At 42.7% G+C, this 21350-nt stretch overlaps 3 protein-coding genes across 4 annotated transcripts; 1 reads left to right on the forward strand and 2 right to left on the reverse strand.

Moving 5' to 3' along the window:
* Positions 1–8338: 8338 nt before the first annotated feature.
* On the reverse strand, positions 8339–9292 carry LOC120452134. Its single transcript, XM_039636220.1, has 3 exons — positions 8784–9292; positions 8624–8731; positions 8339–8550 (listed from the first exon to the last, which is right to left on the reverse strand). The coding sequence occupies exons 1-3, from the start codon at positions 9141–9143 to the stop codon at positions 8365–8367; spliced, it is 654 nt and encodes a 217-aa protein (XP_039492154.1). The 5' UTR covers positions 9144–9292; the 3' UTR covers positions 8339–8364.
* Positions 9293–9490: 198 nt separating this feature from the next.
* LOC120452255 (EF-hand calcium-binding domain-containing protein 1) lies at positions 9491–10570 on the reverse strand. Its single transcript, XM_039636383.2, has 3 exons — positions 10093–10570; positions 9928–10038; positions 9491–9876 (listed from the first exon to the last, which is right to left on the reverse strand). Exons 1-3 carry the CDS (start codon positions 10450–10452, stop codon positions 9670–9672), a joined length of 678 nt encoding a protein of 225 aa, XP_039492317.1. The 5' UTR covers positions 10453–10570; the 3' UTR covers positions 9491–9669.
* An 877-nt stretch (positions 10571–11447) lies between these two features.
* Positions 11448–12317, forward strand: LOC120452662 (EF-hand calcium-binding domain-containing protein 1). 2 transcript variants are annotated; one of them, XM_039636998.1, is made up of 3 exons: positions 11448–11877; positions 11934–12041; positions 12095–12317. In XM_039636998.1, the coding sequence occupies exons 1-3, from the start codon at positions 11524–11526 to the stop codon at positions 12293–12295; spliced, it is 663 nt and encodes a 220-aa protein (XP_039492932.1). In that variant the 5' UTR covers positions 11448–11523; the 3' UTR covers positions 12296–12317. The 2 variants fall into 2 exon arrangements, with proteins under 2 accessions (XP_039492932.1, XP_039492933.1); XM_039636999.2 differs by having other exon boundaries at positions 11934–12023; positions 12079–12317.
* The last annotated feature ends 9033 nt before the right edge of the window (positions 12318–21350 follow it).

Raw genomic sequence — 21350 nt, forward strand, 5'->3', positions numbered from 1 at the left:
GCATATCTTGGCAGTCTTAAGAACCATTTCGGCTGTGCCACCTGCCTTTTGGTAACACGAACGTGGACACTCACATAACCACACACGCGTGAGCTGGTGTCCTGGTACTTGGCTGCTCTTCATGGCTGATTTATGCGCTGGTAGTGCAGCGGCAGCCAAAAGTGCTGCCTGCTTCGCGGTAAGAGAATGCTCGAAAAGTGGCTGGCCACGCCCACTTTCGGGGCCCCAGCCTAAGTGGTTTATACTCGGCGAGATTTTGGCCGAAATACCTATAAATTTTAACTCGTTCGTTGTCTAAGTGGCCAAATACAAGTTGCCGCATTCTCATCCGCATCTGCAGCCACATCCACATCCACATCGACATTCGGCATTCGGCATTTTTGCGAACATCCTTTTTCTCCTCTGCCGTTGCTAGGACTTGCAGCATTTGTGAAAAGTTTGCGAACTTGTTGTCTAAAAAGTTTCTCCTGCGGTTTCACGTTTTTGCTTTTTTGTGTGTGGGCTTGCGTTAAGCTTAACGCACAAATTATTTGCTCAAGTTGGCCTTGCTGCACTCTTGGCGAAGAACATGAACAGAGAAAATAAAATGTTAAGGGCCCACGGTTAAGATCCAAGCTACCTTTAAAACAAACATTTTAAATAAATGCCAAATTGTGTTTAACCGAAAAGGAGGAATTCATTTAAACGCCATCAAAAGGGAAATCTGCTGTCCCAGGTCCTTCAACCACTGCGGTCGAGGGCTTAAAAGGAGGACTGGAAAAAAAATCTGGCCACATAATCCCTTGTAATCATGGCCAAATCGCTTAATTTTGCAAATCCACCGCGATAATTAACTAAAAGTGTCATTAAGTTTTAAGCAGAAATAAGCAACAATGTGCGACTCGAGTTGGGACTCAAAATCTACAAAGGAGAGGGACTCGATGGCGATGGGAATGGTGACGGCAATGGCGATGACTTTGTCAACAATAACAAGCAACGTAATTACGCTGGATCTAAGACTGGACCCAGAGCCGCCACAAAAACAAAAGCCAGCCAAAGAGAAATTAAGCAAAACATAAAGGGGACGCGGCCAAAGCTGCGAACAATGGCGACTGGCGACAGGAATGCCCGAGTGGAGAGATCTAAGAGGGTCGAAGGGAAGTTATCCAACTGTGGGATACCCAGTGCTTTTCAGACCAACGGAAAATTACATTTACATTGGTATATTTAATTTTTTTTAATACTTTGCAACCTTAGTTAAAACTGCAGTTGACAGAATCCATTTATTGCAAAATGTATTTAACTGGTATTATCAGATTTATGGTGTTTTTAAAATTAAATAAAATGAATAATTTGTAAATAGATAATAAAAGGTTTTTTTAATAGGTTTTTTGACATTGAATACACTTGGTGGTTAAAGTAACAGATTTTTTTGGTCTTCATTCGTTCTAATTAAATGTATTTAGTTGCTGCATTTGATAAGTCACCTTAACCACCCGAAGCATAATTAATGCATTGCCTTGTAAAGTCTTTACGCTAGCATAGTAAGTCCCTTAGTGCCCCGAGTACCCTGTAAAAGGTAAGGGGCGGAACGGGTCGACTTACACCAAACATCCATTTGGGAATTAGCCGGCGAGGCGAAAGCCACCCAAAGCGTGCCACCAATTGCGCCCAGCTGGGATGCACGGTGGCGTATCCGCTAGATTCAGGACTCGCAGGACTCCCGATGACCACGCTAAGTGCAGGTTTACACAGACCAATGATTGTGCGCCCGGCGATTGCGACGGCGATCCTTATTACAGACCGCGCTAATTCCCATTTGAGATTGTCGCCCCTGCTGAACGACCTCTTCTTCGTTCCGAGCCAAAATCCTGCGGGCTGGAAAAGCGCATCGAACTAGTGAGGAGTGTGGGCGAGGATGGAGGATGGAGGATGGAGGAACGTTGCAAGGAGCAGCAGGGAGCAGGAGGAAGCAAAGGAAGCAACAGCAACCGAGAACTGCTAAACACGGAAGCGCAGAGAATTGGTGAAAAAATATCTGAAAGTGCCGTCTTTGTTTGTCATCCTGCCGGATTTCTGCAGCGGGTGTGGACGGCACGAGGAAAGCAGGATACAAACATGGGAAGCAATCTACTGAATTTTACAGTGCATTGGAAGACACACTGCCCGAGGCACGTATCATTGACCCAGTGGATGGCACAGGATAATAAATAAAGTCAACAGATGTTTGCTATTGGGAAAGGTGATGGTGCAAATTGAAAGGGTGCTTCAGAGTATAGAACTCACCATAAAGATAATTCCTTTTAAATATGGAGAATAATTAAGATTACAAATAATAGGAGATTTGCAATATCATATATAACTAGAGGAAAAATTCTTACTGATGGGACGATTATTGACTTTAAGAGATTACTATGTAACTGGGCCACGATAATATAATTTTATATATTCAAAGGAATATTTCAAATAAAAAACAGAAACAGTAAAACCAGCCATTCCAAATGCAAAGTCACAAAATAATTTCCCATCAGTAGAAGTGTATATAATGGTTGCCTAGTAGGAAATGTACAACCCCCATCCAGTGAAACATTTACGGCCCAGCTTGCACCATTGCCTGGATACTTTGCAGCACTTTCGGGGCAGCTTAGGGAAGCCATTAAACTTACTTAAAGCATTTTGAAAAGCTAGCAAACGTCAACGTCAGTCGCAGTCCTCGGAGCTGCGAGTCCGAGACCAAATCCAAGAGTCCAAGTCCGAGTCGGAGCTGTCAGAGTGGGCCAGTTGCAGTGCAGTGCCCAGAAAGCACTGTAAATAAGTAACAAGGATATCCAATTATTCCTTCACCACAGCCCACTGGCTGGCAAAGTGGCCGGATCGCAGGGCAGTGGGCTTCAAGTACATACATATACAATTACACATAAATGCCAGGGCATTCAGTAAGGAGCAACGATTAAAATGCTTGGGTCCTGGCCCCAAAGGCTTTCATAAATTTGCACATAATAAAACGAAATCTTTGCCTAAACTTGGCCTATTAATGTTGGTACACCACACCCACACGCACACGCACCGCACACCCACACACTCGCACACTCACATGTCGGTTTGTTCTGCGATGGACAGAAAAGGACACAGGCTCAGAGACAGGAACAGACAGAGAGAGATAGATAGAGAGAGAGAGAGAGAGAGAGAGAGAGAGAGAGGACGAGACGGACAAAGTTTATATTCAATTCCCAGGCTAAAATGCGAAAATGCCTAGAAATCCATTTACGTAAATTCTCCATTTAGCATGCATTCGGGGCATTTTCATTGTTTTTTATACTCTTTTTTTCGTATCCCCACAGGCTCCACATATTCCAATTCTGTCATCGAATTTCAAAGCTAAGCTGTAGTTTATTTTGATGGGCTTTCGCTCTGGCACCCAACATGTTCCACTTGCTGACCCGTTTGTGTGTCCTGCGGCACTTTCTTTGGTTACAGCACCATCGCTTCCTTTCTCTTGTTTTCCTTTCTCCCACACGAATATTATCGAATTTCGATTGTCTTGGGAGACCTAAGAGTTTGAAAATGTAGAAAAAATGAAATTATGCACGTTAAGTTGTTCGCCAGACCCAAAAAAAAAGTTGATGCCAAGATATTTATAATCATATGTATACATATGTATTTATATAGAGTTGCTTGTGTGTTTTAAAGCTTTGCATAGATACAAAACCCAAACAAGCTCAATAGGTTGCGCCCCTCTAGAAACACCGTATTGATATTAAGGAAGGTAACGAATTTCCGGAAATTTATTTTCGGGGGATTAAAGTTTTACTTGCATTTTGGAGTTAAAACCACTGCCAAGTGCTTCCTCCAATGGCTGGCTTACGGGTCATTACTTGACTTCGTGTAACGGAGTTCGCCAACAACTTGAAGTCAGCTTAAAACTTGAGAGCTGGCCCAAACACACACACACACACACTTATGGATAAGTCCGCCAGTCCTCCTCGGTGTGAGTGTGTCTGAGTTTGCCACTGTAACTATGTCATTGCGGTTTCCTTAATTCATTTTGTTTGTAGGCGTCACTGTCGTCGTCATCGTCATTGCCAGTGGAAACCGCAGTCCACTGAATGCCGAAACACCGCCGGCGAAAGAGGCGGGAATATAGTCAGCGAAAGAGATGGCAGCACAACTATAAAACAAGACACTCAAAAAAAAGTGAGGTAGATGAGCTATGCTAAAATAAAATATATATGTCAAGCTAAAACTAAAAGAGACTTGCATTTTTTCGAAGTGTAACAAGTGATTGAGTCAGACGAAAAGCCTTCAACAGCTGTTGTTCTCGGCGTTGTTTTTAGTTGAATGGCAGCGCTAAGCGGATTAACGCTGTTATTTTAAGTTCAACAAACGAAACGAAGAATAAATTAATGAGTTTCCACTGTGGTCGAGCAGACGGCATTCGGCATTCGGCATTCGGCACACCAAATGGGTTTAACAGCATAAAGCCAAAAGCCCAAACGCACACACAAAGCTCCGGGATTTCCTTTCCCTATCGAAATGTGTGTGGGAATGTGGGTTCATGGACCAAGTCCCAGCCATTTAGGGCACTCCCCAAAAACTGTAATCTTTGCCCCGTGTTTGGCATACTCTCGAATGCTGGTTATTCGATTTTTAAATGGAGGATACAATTACTATTCAAAGTATGATACCAGAAAGTGAAAGTGCTGAGAAGAGCTGCATTAATAATTTTAATTAGAGACAAAGTGCAATTAATATAATAAACGGAAAATGTTATAAGGGTGCGATCATCCGCAAATACTTTTATAAAAATGGAATGAATAAACATTAAAAGAAACTTGAAGTAAGAGCTCGCAAATATGCAAGCTCTTAAATTTTATTTTTTTGGAAAGTGGCTTCTTCCCTCGTCTTGTTTTTTGTATTTACTTTTGTATTTAAAATTGTTATAGCTTTTGCATTGATTGTTTGTTTGTATGTGAGTGCATGAAATGCGACGGACAGTAAAATTGTAATTAGTTCAAAATTTATGCAAGCACACTTGCGCATTTTTCCCCATCGAGGATCACGTTGGTACTCTGTGTTTTTTTATGTTTGCATTGCCGTTGCCACGTCCTGGCAATTATTATTGGTGTATATGTTTCTTTTTACTATTTTCATTTTTCCTTTCTTTGTTTTCTTTTTTATGAAAATTCTATGAATTTCCAATCCCAAATCGGATTACGGCATCTGCCGTACTCAGTGCGCTGAGAGGCACCGCGAAAAATAGCAATTACAAGGGCAACAAAAGAAAATAAAACTTTCGAAGAGCTGAGGGTTGTAGCAGTAAAAAAAAAAAGAAAATGTTGGCCATGCCAGGAACACAAAAACTGCCAATAATTTGAACTTTTATCATAATGATATGCAACTAAGCCGTCAATGAAACGATATATACAGGCGTTTAGCTGGTTCGATGTCGAGATCAAAAAAGTTTGCAAAGAAAAGCGCAAAAAAAAAGGGGAAAATGGCAAAGGGTTGCAAAATTGAGCTGCGATGCAATTACGCAGTTTCCGACAAATTGCCATCCAATATTTCTGGCCAGGACAAGGCGCTAGTCCCCGAGTCCCCTAATCCCCATCTACCTCGCTCCCACTGCCAGGATGCATCCGCCAGCTCATCCGCTCCGGCTCCGAGCTTTGACGAGCACAGCCAAGCGGATAATAGAAAGCGCTCCGCCTTTGACGGCTCCTGACTTTGAGCTGCGCTCAGATGGGAGCTTCACTTAGTCGCTCTAAGTTGCCCGACATTTTTGTATCGCATTGCAAAATTTGCCACAAAATAGGGGGTAATTAGCCAAAGTTCTGAGCTCTGGTGATTAATTCTGGGAAGTGCGCTTGTTAGTCAATGAAATTGATAATTAGCATATTGAATGCTTTAAGTATTATCAAGCTCTGAGATTGGAAAGACGGAAAAGAAACTTGGCATACGGACTTATAGTACGCTTTATAAACATTGGTAAAGGACATTGGTAAAAGGATCTGTGCAACGAGAGGAATACCGATATGTAATTAAAATTGAACTAATATTTCTGAATATACATAATCCAGCAACTGTAAGTTTTCTAAAAGAGACCTATTAAAATATCCGGACAATGACCTTTTCAGACCCTTTTAACGTAGATATGTTACTCAGCGAAGTTTTTCACAAACAAAAAAACCTGAAGTAGAAAAACAAACATTTTTTCAGCCACTGCCGTAGATACAATTGGCAAACGCTATTGCCTCTTAACCGGGTTTGTTTGTGTTTCCCATCCTAATTTGCCACAGTTGCCACCCGGAATAGTACGAGGACGAGGACGAGGACGAGAATGAGGACGAAGGAGAGATGTGGAGATGAAATTTACTTTAACGAACTCAAATTCCGTGAAGCTTTGAGATGGCCAGAAATTAACTCAGTCGCTTACACTGTCACACAGAAAGTCAAAGCCAAAAGCCGGTGCAGAAATGCAGCAAAAAATACTTGGCTTTGATTCCTTGGCCTCCTGTCTGTGTGTCCCTTTGCTTCGGTTCGCTTTCCTTGTGTTTTATCTTGCCGGCTCTTCCATGGCTCTTCCATGGCATTCATTATGCCAGGAGCCCCGCCCTCGTCCTTCATCTTCCTGCACCTAGCGGTCCCTCGATTCGCCTTCATTTATCACAGTTTGTGCGCATTTGTCGAGTCGCCTTATCCCGAGTGGGTGGCCTAACTTCCGCTGCCGCTTTGACAGCCCCCAGGATCCCCAGGGAAAAGCCCGAGACAAAACGGACATTTCTCAGGGGAGGAGTGGAGTGGAGCAGTGGAGGAAGTGGCAGTGGCGAGCAAGTGAGGCAAGTTGTCAAAGGGAACGCTTGGCGGAAAAATGTCTTTTAATTAGTGTTTAATTGAATTGCAAACTGGAATTTTAATCGAAAATTGCAGCGGGTCGACTGGCCCCAAAGTTTGCATTGTCCACTGAGCTAAATGGTTTGTTTGCTTTGCCAACTCGGCTTGGTCATTGATAGCCCAAAAGTCACTTGTCGCCATCACCAAAGACTGCCAATGGACTGCGGCTGATATCCGAGATACAATTTGGAAATTGGGGTTTCTTGACCTAAGCTTTAAGATATATTAAATTGTTTGATTCGGGGAAGTAAAGACATTTGGAATTTTTATGCGAATAGAAAAATAAACAAACTATCTTTAGGAATATTAAGAATATTAACCAAAGGTATGTATCATCTCTCAAAAGCTCTAAATTGCAGGACACCATTTGGCCACCCACCTTAATTGATTATAATTACATACATGTCCTAACGCAATTCATCAAACGCGCATTGTCCCCGGATCTCTAGGACAACTCTACTGGTCTCCACTTTCCCGGCTCTACGGTTCCACGGATCTCATGTACGCCTTTGACGACCATAATGAGCATAATGACGCTGCCGGGGCTGCTGGCCATGCGGATGCTGCTGTTAATGCCACAATAAAGACAGCAGCATGGATGCCGATGGCCTGAGGAGCGCTAGCTCGGTTGAGGCTCAGGCTCACGTACAAATTGCATGATTACTATCAGGGATAATTAATGTTGATGCCACCGAGACTCCAACATGTTAGCCGACGGCCGACGGCGAACGGCGAAAGGCCGACTGTTCAACAAAAGGCCAACTGAGGGGAGCGGGAGTTCTGGCCAACTCAAGTCCTGCGGCCACATGCTGGCTTAGAACGTTTATATGGGGCTTCCACACTGGAAGTTGTCAACTGCAGCCAGGCGAGTCGATCAAGCCAACCCGTTTTCGTAGTTTCGTAGTTTAAATGAAACTAGAAGTGGCTGTGAATCAACTATGGGTGTCGAGTGCAGATTTGCGGATTTGGTGAGAAACTAAGCCGCCCGCTGGCAGCAATTAATGTAAATCAATTCGAATCACATAATTCCACTGCATAAATGCCAAATCATGCCAAATCAAGTTAAATCATGCCAAATACGTGAGCATTCAGTAGCTTAGCCGTGTCCCAAATACTTGCAAATGCCAATTGAATCGGAGCAGAGCACATTACACACAATTCTCAAATTGTTTGGACTGAATACCGCACAAAACCGTACGTAATGTAATCAAACGTATTGAAGTTAATGAGCTACTTAACCGGCTTCCACTTCCGACACTGGCACTGTGAAATGTGCGCCTGTGGTGAATCATATAATTATGGGATGCCTTCAACTGGGTCGAGGACCGAACACACATGCCCGCAATGAAGGTGAGCTTAGGCCTCTTTAAGCCACGGCAGGAGTTGCCGCTTTAATTCACAAGCTGCTTGTCAAAAGCAATATTTAAGAGTTGAATTTTCAGACCTAAATTCAAAAACAATAAACAACTTTTTTGAAGAGCACCAACATAATATTTAATTCAGTTTAAGTTGCAGGTTAATGCAATGGGCCATGAGATCTTTGTCTTCCTTTGACGGAAATAACCAACCCAAGAACTCGACTAAAATTGGCTGCTGTTCCACGACGGTAGAGTAGTCCTCGTAGGAAATGACTCCGTCCTTGTCCAGATCAAACTTCTTCATGAGAAACTCGGTCATGTCCTAAGAGATCAAATAGTTATTAGTACCCAATCAGAAGTTTAGGTTACCAGTTAAGTTTAAAGCTTAAACTTACCGCCTTAAGTTCGTTAAGTTCATCTTCGTCTTCACCGTAAAAGAATTTTTCACAAGCCGTGCCGACTTGCTCACGATCAATAACGCCAGTGCCTTTGGTATCATATACCTGTGGAAATACAATTTGCAATGCAAATATACAAAAGAACATTAGGACTGACCTCGAGGGCGAATCGCATTCGCACATGAATGTCCTTGGTGGTGTAGAGATCGAAGAGGTGGATCCAGGCCCTGGGGCTGACATACTTAGTGTCCTTTGTGATGGCGAGCAGAGTGCGTTCAATCACCTGGACACTGGCCACGTTGAAGAGCACCAGGAAGATCTGATAGAACTGCTTTTTGGTCATTTGCTTGCACTGTGGTCCATTGGCCTTTGAGAACTTGTAATAAACCACAAGTAAACAGGTGATGTCCGTCTGAGACAACTCCGAAGTTAGTGTTAACTCCTTGATCAAACTCCCGTAGAGGGCCGCAAACCGACTGTTCTCCATGGTATCTATGGTGGCGTCTAGGTTTTCCATAACTAAATGCTTTTTAATTCTTTTTTGAGTTTTTTATTTCTTTGTACTGGTTGTGTTTTATTACTTTTTCTACTTTTTATTTTGTGTGTTATTTTTTCCGATTTTTTTTTGTTACTTTTGTGTTGTGGTTGGCAGATTGATTTTAAATGACAATGTTTGAAAACTAATTCATACAAATTTCAAGGCTTCCTGCGCCGCATTTTTTCGGTTTTGGGTTTTGGAAATATGTACTTTATGCTTATCCATATATTTCCGGTACAGTTGCAGAGTTTAAACGATAGTTTAAAATACTCTAACGTCTTTTATATACTAAGTTAAAGGCACTTTTTCAGACGGCATACGCGAAACATTTGCTTTATTTTCAAAGTATTGGTGGAAATTTGAAATAGCATGCTTATAAAACTTATTAATGATTAATTTATAATCATACAAAAATTTGGGCAACTACTTTGGTGGCATCCTCGTTCATTGACTGTCGTTCGATTACTATCACAGTGGGATAAACAAGCTTAATCATAAGGTAAGCTTATTTTGAGTCCGGGTTACAATAATTAAGCATGGAGTCCATGTTGATAACATGGGCCATAAGATCCCTTTCTTCGTTCGACGGAAATAGCCAGCCCAAAAACTCAACCAAAACGGGCTGTTGGGAAACAACTGAGGAGTAGTCCTCAAACGAAATGACTCCATCCTTGTCCACATCAAACTTCTTCATGATAAATTCAGTCATGTCCTATGAGCAGTAAATTGCATTAAAATATTCTAAATTGATAAGTTAGCTTACCGCTCTAAGCTCAATTAGTTCATCCTCGTCATCGCCTTCGTGGAAGAATTTCTCGCATGCCACGCCCACCTGCTCGCGATCGATAACTCCGGTGTTCTTGGTGTCATAAACCTTAGAAAGAACCTTATTTAGCCCATTAAAAGTGTTTAATCATCTATCACCCACTTCGAAGGCAAACTTCATACGGCGGTCAAGGTCCTCGGTGGTATACAGCTCAAAGAGATCAATCCAGGCCCGTGGACTAACATACTTGGTATCCTTTGTGATGGCCAGAAGGGAGCGTTCAATCACCTGAACATTGGCCACGTTGAAGAGCACCAAGTAGATCTGGTAGAACTGATTCTTCTTCATCTGCTTGGCTCCAGGTCCGTTGAACCTCACGAACTTGTAGTAAACGCAGAGCAAACAGGTGATGTCCAAGGTGGACATTTTCGAGTTTGCAGCGATCTCCTTGATCAATCCGCCGTACAAGGCCGAGAACCTGCTGTTCTCTGTGCTATCGATAGTGGAGTCTAGATTTTCCATGGTTCAGCTAAACTAGCAGCTTTATGACTCTGATTTACTACTGGATGTTTGTTTTAATATATGCTGATTGATCGAGGTGTTCTAATGATTTAACGGATGTGTCTAGTGCGGTTGGCGTATGTTTCGTGTGCCTGCTTTTCTTGAATTTGAAAATATAAGCGGTGGTCCTCTTTAAGCGATTTTATAAAAATTAAAATGTTTCCAACTTCGTTTCCGCGTCATTTGTCTTACTTAAGAAATTTATTCCAAAAGTCTCTTCCAAACACCATACGAGAAATATATCAATCAAAACTCCATACCAAAATCCATCTCAGCTCGGCTGTAAATCCGCCAACACTTGGCGATGTCAACTGTAGAGACATTAAGGAGCGTGAATCCTTGCCGCCCTTTCTCCTTTCTCCTTCTCCTTCCACTTTCCTCTTATTTTATTGTTATTATGCCGTGTCGAGCGGCTCGGCCGCCTTCTCATTTTTTTTTTTTTTTTTTTGGTATTTTGGTGGGCGTGGCACGTGTGAGTGTGTGTACTTTGGAGGGGTGGGGCATACAATTACACAACAAAGGGAGGAAGATTCCGAACATTTGTTACCCCAAACAAAATGGCTACACAGCCATTTCCGCCGAATTTCCACATGGAAGGCTTTACACCCATCGCGGCGCTTTTGTTTGGATTATTATATTCGCGTTTCTCATGCGCACAGCTTTCAGCTTTTGCCTCAGCCTCAGCCTTTGTACGTTTTAAGGCATTTCAGGCGGGTTTGTTTCAAATATTTATTCGAAATGGGGGACAGATGTAGTCCATGTAGCGTGGCTGATGTATTTTTTATGTCGCGGCCTTGTTTTATTGCTTTTAAATTGCGCTCGTTACATTCGCTGCGAATCCTTGGGCCGCGGCTGCGACTTACCCAATCTATTTGCAATTTGTCTTGCATAACCCTCACCCTTTTAAGCAGGCCAGAGCCTCATAAGTTAAGCATTTTCATCACACACCCGAAACACACGCCCCATTACACAGCACTCTCTTCAAAACATTTTTAATAATAATTACTTGTTTACAATTCCCATTGAGACACAATGAATCGCATCGACCTTACCCTGGATGACATGGCCAACAACAAGTTCCTCACCATGTACAGTACTCTGATCAGGAGATTCGCTGCCTCCACGGAGTTTTCCACCAGCGAAGTAGTCAGCCTGCTGATCGTGTTCTACAAATACGCCCTCAACAACAGATCCCGCATGATGTCCACCAGCCAACTGTACAATCTATTCCTTGTCAGCTTCGGGATCTTCGACGTCACCATCATCGACCGCATCTCGATGAATATCACGCAAGACGGCCGCTCCGTCTCTCCAGAAGCCTGGATGCGGCTGTTCTGCGTGTTCTTCACCGGGAATCTGCAGGAGCGAATTAAATTCGCATTTGAGGTGGTTCCTCCGAAATCTTGGCTACTCTTTTATACAATTTCCCCTATGGACTCTAGGTTTATACAAGTGGTGGCACGGTGGTTCTGAATCGCGAGGTGGTCGGCGTGGCCATTGAAAAATTCTTCACTGGCGATGACGAAGACGAGGTTAATGAACTGCAAGCGGTGAGTTGCTATACTGACAATTATGTTTACATTTCAGCACCATTTTCGAGCAGGACATGTGTGAGTTCATATTCGGAAAATTCGACACCGACAAGGATGGAGTGATAGCGTTTGATGAGTATGCCGAAATTGTACACCATCAGCCTGGACTGCTCGAGTTTTTGGGTAAAATATTCCCGGATGACAAGGACAGATCATTGGTGGCGTACTGCCACAACATTGAGTCTATGTTTCCGCCAGAAATTGAATATTAAAAGAAAGAAATATTGTTTCGTATTTTACATAATTGTATACATTTTCAACCTGCTTGCGATAGGCTTCATAAAATAGCGCAAGTGTTGAAAATTGGCGCTTAGAGGCCTGCACGCCGGCTTACAATAAAGTCATTTTCCATTAAGTACACACTGGGAAAAGTTGAAATGGCCTCCGCAGACTGCGACTGCCACTGCCACTGCGGGCTCCACTGTTGTTTTAATTTTTTTTTGTCCCGAAATCTGTGTCTTGTGTTCATGTTCCACTCCTTCCAAATGGCTTTCGATTGTGTGTGGGCGGTGCGGGTACTTTTGCTTGTCTATTTTGCGGCTTTGTAGAGCAATTAAATTTGCGCAGCACATGCGGGTTCCGGAGACAAAACAAGAAAAACTCACAGACCCAGCCATATTCTAATTAAGTTCCCCCAAAAATTATATGTATGGTGGATGGAGATGAAAGGGAACGAATTTCATAGCTATATTAACAAAATGTTCGCACTTTGAGCAAAATAGATCTTCGAAATCTGGGGTTTGCTTCTAAAACATACATACATACACTTTGGTTTTTAATTGTTGTTAGCATTGAAGTTCATATATGATAAGCTGGATGAATCTGAATAACTAAACTGAAAAAAAAGAATTTACGGAACTTAAAATATAAACTATTCAACGGATGATATCCGAAGGCCATTCCTGTCAGCTGAAATTTTGTGGCAGTTCCTCGACAGTTAAGCGAATTGTTTAAGAACATTTCCCACACGAGACACTATAAGTTCTATATTGTGGTTGCCTTTCAGATTTATACCAATCTAACAATTGCTAAGCGTGCAACGAGGCGTATGGGTAACCTCGAAATCGAGAGCACAGAACTGAATGTTGGCCATCAAGTTGTGTGGGGCAATCAGAGAGATGGCAGAAATCGGATTGCCCGGGACAACAATTTGGTGACCCAGAGTCATTGACACGCCTCGTTTTCGGGGCATTGGCTGGGCATTAAATTCAGCGCGTGACTTTCACCCCAGACATTTGTTGCTTGCTGGCCCACACCAGAAAATGCGGCACGAACCCGGTCTGGGATAATGAAAAAAGGATCTGAAAAGGCTCAGTAGAAAGCATGAAAAGTGACCGCGACATCCAGCTGGGAGCTGCCCCACTCCCACTCCTCCCCGCCTTCCTTTTTTTTTTTTTATACTGGAGTTCAGAGTTCGCCACGACTTCGCCACTTTGCTGCAAAAGGGTCCTTGGCTTGTTGTCCTTTTCAGCGTTAACACGCGGCCTCCTGTTGCATTTCAGTTAAAATTCTGAGGGCCACCGATCCCTGCTCCTTTTTTTCCTTTGCTTTTGTGGCTGGAGTGTGCTCCCACCGAAAAACAATGCCACAGAGCAAAAACGCAAAAGGGCAGCAACAAATTGGGCAAAAGCAAACATGCTCCCCCACATTTGTATTCCTGAACGATATATCCTGCTGTTATCCTTTCGCGTTCGTCAGTCCATTTATCGCAGCCAAACTTTTGACTGCCAACGGTTTGTTTTCCTCCGCACTTTTTACCGACTGCAGTAAATCTTGCGGTGCAAACGGTTGGCATTTTTATGAAGTTATACCGCAAACTCAGATGCATTCCGTTCGCCGCCCAGTGCATTAACACATGCCAGATGAAAATGTGCATTTTCCAAATGGAATAAGCGCAATGCGAGCGTGGGTGGAACCAAAAAAGGGCCAACTTTTTACCATGTGATGGGGGTCCGACTTTCGCGTTCAAATATGATTAACAATTTATGCTTTTTAAGCGGTACAATACAGACACTGTTCTCCACATTCCACAGATTAATGGAAATCAATCGAGTGCATGAAATGACATCGCTATGTTCGGGATATGAGGGATATTAAAGTGACTTCTTACGGTATAGGTATTACTTCTAATACCTATATTTGGGCTTTCGCATCTACATACAATCTCTGCATTAGCTTTATATTTTATTTTCATTAGAAATGCGAAATAAAAACAAACAATTCGAACAGAAAGATGGCAATCATAATGCAAACAAATTGCCTTTTTAGAATTCAAAGTGCCGACAAGGCGGACTCTAATGCGTTTATGCCCCGGGCAAATCTGCGAATCTGCCTTCGAAGGAAGAGGAAAATGCGCATTCTGCCTTTGCTTTTACGATAACGATAACAATGATAATAATAATTCGATTCACATAACATCAGGCGACGGAGGACGAAGGGAGAGAGAGACCCTGGAATGCCAGGCGACCTGGAATCGGTTTGATTGTCACATTGTCATCATCTGCATATTAAGTACAAGTGATTACACCCTCGCACTCGGGAGATACAGCTACAGATACAGATACAGGTGAGCACATGTCCTTGCTGTGTGCTGCATTGACAATTCGGCATTTAAATCCAGTCAAGCATCAGGGAATAAGAAAAACTTCGAGCACATTGCGCGCACGGAGCACAAAAGCCAAGTATCTAAGAGATACATATGTATCCCCTTTGTTAACGAGCACGAGTCGGAGCAAATGTAAATGTTTTCCAATGTGTTTTTCGGGGCGGGCAGGTGGCGATAGCGATGGCGATGACGATGGCATGGGATCCCAACACGTTTGACACGGCGGCATGGAGAAATCAAATCAAATCGGTTTTTGGGCGAGAAAGGAAATCGGAAACGGATTCCATTTCAGGCACGTGAAGTCGTTTGATTATCCTGGTCTTTGTGCTAATGATAGAGCGGCGAACCCTTGGGAGAGTGCGGCTCCATTGTTGTGCTGTATTGTGTATTGTGTATTGTGTATTGCAACAATATTCTCCATAATCTCTCACGTGGCCCTGGAGGGGAAAAACTCATTTGGAGCAACACAAGCTCCAATTAAGTATGACCAACTTCCACAAACGACTGTGCTGCACTGAATTAAACTTGCAACTGCACATGTACCGTGGTTCTTGGACTATACATTCTATTTGTGTCAGCACATATTTTGTCTTGTATTTTTAACCCACTTACCATTTTGTAACCTATATTCAAAGTATAATAATTTAAAACCATATTAATTTTTATTTTATGGACATATATTATACTTTAGAGCGCGCACAGGTATGCAACATATTTTCCAACAGGCACTAGTGTATCTCCTACTACGATTTCCACCCCAGGCAGCTGCTCACTGTTTCGTTTTCTTTGTCTTTGGACCGGAATTAAGACTAAGCACTTCGGAGCACACAACTGGCACAAGCAAAAGCCAGACAATTGGGAGAGCTGGGGGCTAACAAGGGGAGTGCCGGAAAAGCTGCAGAAAACTCATACTTGAAAAATCGTAAAATTGAAATTATATTTGCCACTGCAACTGAATCGGAGCGGTTCTTCGTTGTGGGGCGCTTGCTGCCAAAGATGCTCTAATTACGGCCCTAAGTGGCTGGAATCATTAAAATGCTGCTCAAATAATAATTGCCCGCAAACAATTTATTTCTCCAGCGCTCTTCCAATTGTGGTATCTTAAAGTATGCTTTAGAGCGACTCCTGCGACTCCCTACCTTTCTCCATTCACCAGGGAGTTCCATGAGCTTAGGCCACTAACCGACTTCAGTTGGCAGGCGATGGTGAAGTGCATGTGGCATGCCGGATGTTGTGACAGTGCCAAAAATATATTTCCACTTTTTTTATTCGCTCAGAACCCAGCAGGGATAAAATCCAACCCTGTGCCCTGCGGCACTTTCAGTGCTCCACAATGCATTCATTCATTTTTTGTCATCCAAATTCGGATTCGGTCAGTCGTTCCACTTCGCTCTTGTGCGCTGACATTTCTGCTAAATATTCAAAAAAGTTTGCCCGCTTTGGTGTCTCACTAGTTTTTTGATGTCGAGCGGATTTTTATACCATATCCGAATGTTTGTGCTGCACACCCTTCCATTTGAGGTACAAATCAGGCTGATGGCTTTCTGTTTTCCGTTCGATAGTTTCGTGCGACAGCTACACACGTCGCCAGGACACTAGTACACTAGGAAACCAGGACCCAGGGACACCAGGACACCCGACAGTTGTTAGCCCGGAGTTTAGTTTTCAAATCCACGTAGGGAATGAAATGGAATGTGAATTTAATCTCTTCAACGGCAGCTCGACTAAACTTTCAATAGAATCCGTGGGCCGGGCGAAAATCTCTACTTTAAATGTCAGTATTCAAAAAAGATTTTAATAAATATTATTACAATGCATTTTTTCTTTGCTTTTAAAGCATAAATTATTCATTAGATTGGATTCGTTATATTGGATTCGTTAGATTGTAATTGTCAATAGAATGGATTAAATAATACATTTGTTAAATATCTAATATTAAAAGAATACTCCTGGAGTCAGCAGATGAGCTGATGGCTATTCCTAATATGATAAGTATGGATGTTAATGAATATAAGAGGAATCAATCCCAATTACTTAGCATCTTCCCCTCACTTTTACCAGCAAATCAGACCTTAAATCAAGTTTCTTCCATTTCAACAGCTTTAAATATCACGTCGTCTCATGTGCGAACATTCATTTCGCATTTCGGAGTTATCAGAAAAGCACCAACACTTCAGATTTCAAATTATTTTTAAGTACCCGAGAGCTGTAAATTGCACAAAAGCCAATTCTTAGCATTAGGAAATTGTTTTGTATTTCTGCGCATGTGTTTGTGTCTTTCCCAGTAACAACGATAAGAAATCCCACATAGACAAACGTAAATGTGGCCTCTTCTGGAGTCCAAGTTTGTGCGTCGATTCCGGATTCGATTCCCTCGTATTGGTGAAGCTCCTGTAAGCCGTGCCTTAGATGCACTGTAAATAAAAGTTATACCCGAGAAACATAGTTAATTTAAGGCACAAAGTTAATTCAACACACTATATAGGACTATGGGAATATAGAACGAACGTATTATAATGTGTAATATATAAACAGAAAATACATTTTGTGCGTATGCCTAATTTTAAAATACCATTAAGTAATATACTATCGTAAACGTCAATTGACTAGTTAGGTATTGTATATTTGTACACATTTTTTTAATGTATCAATTTAATGCAGCAAAGGCATAGTGCAATTTTGTACACTGCACAAAAGACGCAGGAGGCGCTGTGGAAACATGAACCAAAGTGTTTGTTGCATGCAACTGATTGCAAAGGATTTTATGGCTGTGGCTGCTGCTGCTACTGCTGCAGTTGCCCTTCGTCCTGCGTCCCGCGTCCTGCGCCCCGTGTCCCTAGTTTCCCTTTGGCAGGGCGATGCAAAAATACACAGCAGCAGCAGCTGCCGATCGCAGTAGCAGCATCAGCAACAACAGCAACAACAGCAGCAACAGCAACAACAGCAGCAACAGCAGCAACAACAGCAACAACAGCAGCAACAATGCTTAAGAGCTGCAGTTTTCAGGGGGCGAGGAAGCAAAAATGGGGACGCAAAATGTGAAATGTCTGCTCCGGCTTCCTTGTTGCCACAGAAGGTGTCGCTGCACTAGCAGTGGTGCGCTGTTGTGGCAAAACACGAGCCCGCATCATCAACAGCAGCAGCAGTAGCAGCAGCAGCAGTAGCAGCAGCAATGCCAGTTGCAGCAGCAGTGGCAGCAGCAGTAAAATGTCGACATCAGCATTACATGCGAGAATTGCTCGACTGCGGATTTGCAGTTTAATGGCAATGCATCCTTTGCCAGTCGCCTGGCAAGCCGTCGTTGCAATCGGCAGGCAATCGGTGACGGAAATATGCTGCGGTGCCGTGTGATGCGGTTACCATCCTGTCATCCTCCTCCTCCTCCTCGCCCTTCCCACCGCCCGTGTGATTAGCTGGTAGTTGAAGGTGTGGGCCAAGGTGCAATTTTGCGCACATCGAACTGGGGCTTGGCAGCCTTCAAAACAGTCCCGCGATATTCGGCTGAGGCCTGGCCAAAATAATTTGGAGCGGCACTTAACTGCTACTCAAATCCTCACTGTCAGCGGCACAATGCGCCGGTAATTGCTTTGGGACATCAATTGCAGAAAAGCCTGGCGGATTCGAACTTTTGGGGCTTTGCAAAGGATGTGTAAAAAATATATGGCTCGTTCCTGAACGGGGGCTCTTATTTTTTTGTCGAAAATAATTTTGTATAAATTATACCAAATATTAACTAAAACCCTTAGTTTTATATTAATAGCTTTTGGATAATTGAGTAGTAAGTAATTTTGATGATAATTCCTAGCGTGATTCCAAAAAGAAAGGTTTTCCCAGATTCGAATTCAAATTGCTACAGATAGTAAAGAGAACTTGATTTAATTACGCAGATAAAAATGTTTCCATAATAGGAAAACTTAGATACATGTCTTTTATTAAAACAACGATTATGATTTCGAAGGCCCCCCGCCCTTTTTTTCGTGAAGGATATAAAAATATGCCGTGCCAAAAAAAAACTCAACAAGTTTTCCAATAAAATTAAAAGTTTTCCTGTATGCACAGATTTCGCAGATTTCACAGAATCCATTGAAAGTAACAAATACAAATACTAACGAAAAATAGAGAAAGCTTGTGATGGGTGGAGCAGTAGGTGGGAGGTTGGAGGTGGTCAGGTGCAGCGCTGTTGGCAAAGTTTTGATTGCCAATAAGGATTTACAGGTGATAATACAGCATAATCTGGCCACGTTCCACGTGCCGCGTTGGCAGGGCAACATTCTGTTGTAAAATTGTATCTGGTATCTGGTATATTGTAGTTACCTTGTGCTCCCGCCATTTGCCCACTTTTCCTTTGCGAGCTGCATGCGCGGAAAAGAGTGAAGCGAAATGCATTAAAATGGATTTCAAAACTTTAAAACTCAATTTCAATTGCAGAGAAAAAGTTTCGCTCTGCGATTTGCATATTTACGTGAAAGGGAGCTGAAAAACAAAATCATCCAGCAGCAGCGAACAAAAAATGTGTGAACTCCTAGGTCCACCTGGGATGTTCAGAAATTAATTAGTTTCGCTCGTTCCCAGATCTTGGCTCTTCTGCGTTACCTGCAGCTGCTGCCGCTGACTTGGAAATGAAAAACAAAAAACAGAAACAGATGAGGGTTTCCTCCACTTCTGCCAACTGTAATAATTTGAAAAGCCATTGGCCGCTGCTGGGACGCAAAAATTCATTTGAAAAATTAAGTTTTCTCACGGACAACGCCGCGTCAAACCGTCGGCCAATGGGGCGTATGAGTGACCTGATTTCAACTTCTGTCTGCACTTAATTACAAAATGAGAATGCATCCAACGGCAGGGCCAGCAACTACAACAAAGCCCGCGCAAACAAATTTCAATATTAAAATTCCTTTTGCCCATAGTTTTGGCGCCGCGAAGGAGCAGGACGATAGGTCCGGAGCACAGTGCTGGAAATCGGAAGTGCGATGTCGGATGTCGGATGTCGTGAGTCAGAAGCCAGGAGTCATGGAGACAGCACAGCTGGGTGAGTGCAACTGCGTGATAATTAAAATCAAAGCTCTCGAAAGAGGTCAGGACTTTCGCTTGGATTGCAAGGAGGACCCAAAGACGAATTCTTGAATACAATGAGGCAGGAGTGTCTTCATAACAGGCTTAAATAAAATACAAATCAATGAACCATTGTCTAAGAATAATTAACTAAAAAGCGTAAACTATAATAACACCAAGTGCGTTATAATAAAAAAAATAGCGTATAACGCTATGCTTAAAAATTCCCATTTTCTATCATTTACATTTTTTTTTTTTGTTACAAATACCAGAACGAACTATATGCCCAAGTGACTTGGTACCGCACCCATGGGTCAAGAGCTTTCTAATCCCTACAGTTGCACCATTCAAGAGTGAAGAGGACAATGGAGTGGGTAGCTGTATGGTGTGCTATCAAAACAATGAGGAGCAATTAAAATTCACCCCCAATACAATTTGTGAGCTTTGGCGAAAGGACGCATTTCCCTTCCCTATGAGAGAAAGGCGGGGTGGGACACATGCTCATAAATAAATTTATGTTTGCTAAAGTGTATTGGGCGTGCCAGGATACCACGTCGCCTAGACCCTGCTTCCAGTTAAAGTTGGCCATAAATTTCTTGCTGTTGTTGCCATCTCCGACAGCTTAGAGACAGGTTCAGAAAAAGAGATGGAGCGTGTTTCTCTTTGCAATTACAGGGACTTCTATTTTATAATTCCCTTTTTTATCTGGTGAAATATTGGTACTGTTCTTTTGAGTTTTTACAGTTTGACTAAATCAATTTGCCCAGCAAGTATGTCATCAAGTTACAGAGGAAATTAGCAGCCATTTAAATGCGTGCTTTAAGCCGCTTTCCGCTGTGCGTGTTAATCATACTTCACACTTTTCACAAAGTTAACCTTTGATTCAATTTATCAACTTCAATAAGCAGTACAGCAATAAAGGCAACACACACCGAGGGGCCGCAAAAACCAAAGAGTGAGCAGGGCTTCGCAAAAGTTGCGCCTGCGAATCGCAAAGGACTAACGACATCCTTTGAACGCTCGCAAATAATCCCGCAAAAACCGAGAGCTTAACTTTTTCAGCACTTATGGGGCGGGGTTGGCGTTGCATTCGCCCACATTTGGGCTAAAGCCCTTTTTGCCATTCATTTTTGCCCAGTTTAGCACAAAGTTGAACCGTCAACGCTGTCTGATTCTGATCGTATGCCACCAGCGAAAGCATCGCAACCCACAAAAGCAACATTGTATCTGCCACTGATGGATGGATAGATTCCTGGATGCGCCGATGGATGGATATGGATGGATGGGTTCGCACGAGGTCGAGTTCAGTTTAGTTGGTTTCCAGGCCCGCGCGGTTTTGAGACCCGAATTTTTTGCAATGCTCCAGCGATGCGATTGACCACCAGGCAAAGGCGCTTTGCTACAAAGTTCGGTTGAATTCTGCATTCTGGTCTTCAAGCACAAAGAGGTAGTGGGTCTTGTGCGCATCAGGAATAAATACAGAATAGTGAATGCTTAATGGAACCGAATATTTATGCATCTAAAATAAATGATCTTATTTATTCAACTTTTATGTGCCACGGATTTAACTGCACATTCGCTCGCTGTATCTAGTTTATCCCGAAGTAAGT

The sequence above is a fragment of the Drosophila santomea genome, chromosome 3R (assembly GCF_016746245.2).
Source record: "Drosophila santomea strain STO CAGO 1482 chromosome 3R, Prin_Dsan_1.1, whole genome shotgun sequence".
Lineage (NCBI taxonomy): Eukaryota > Metazoa > Arthropoda > Insecta > Diptera > Drosophilidae > Drosophila > Drosophila santomea.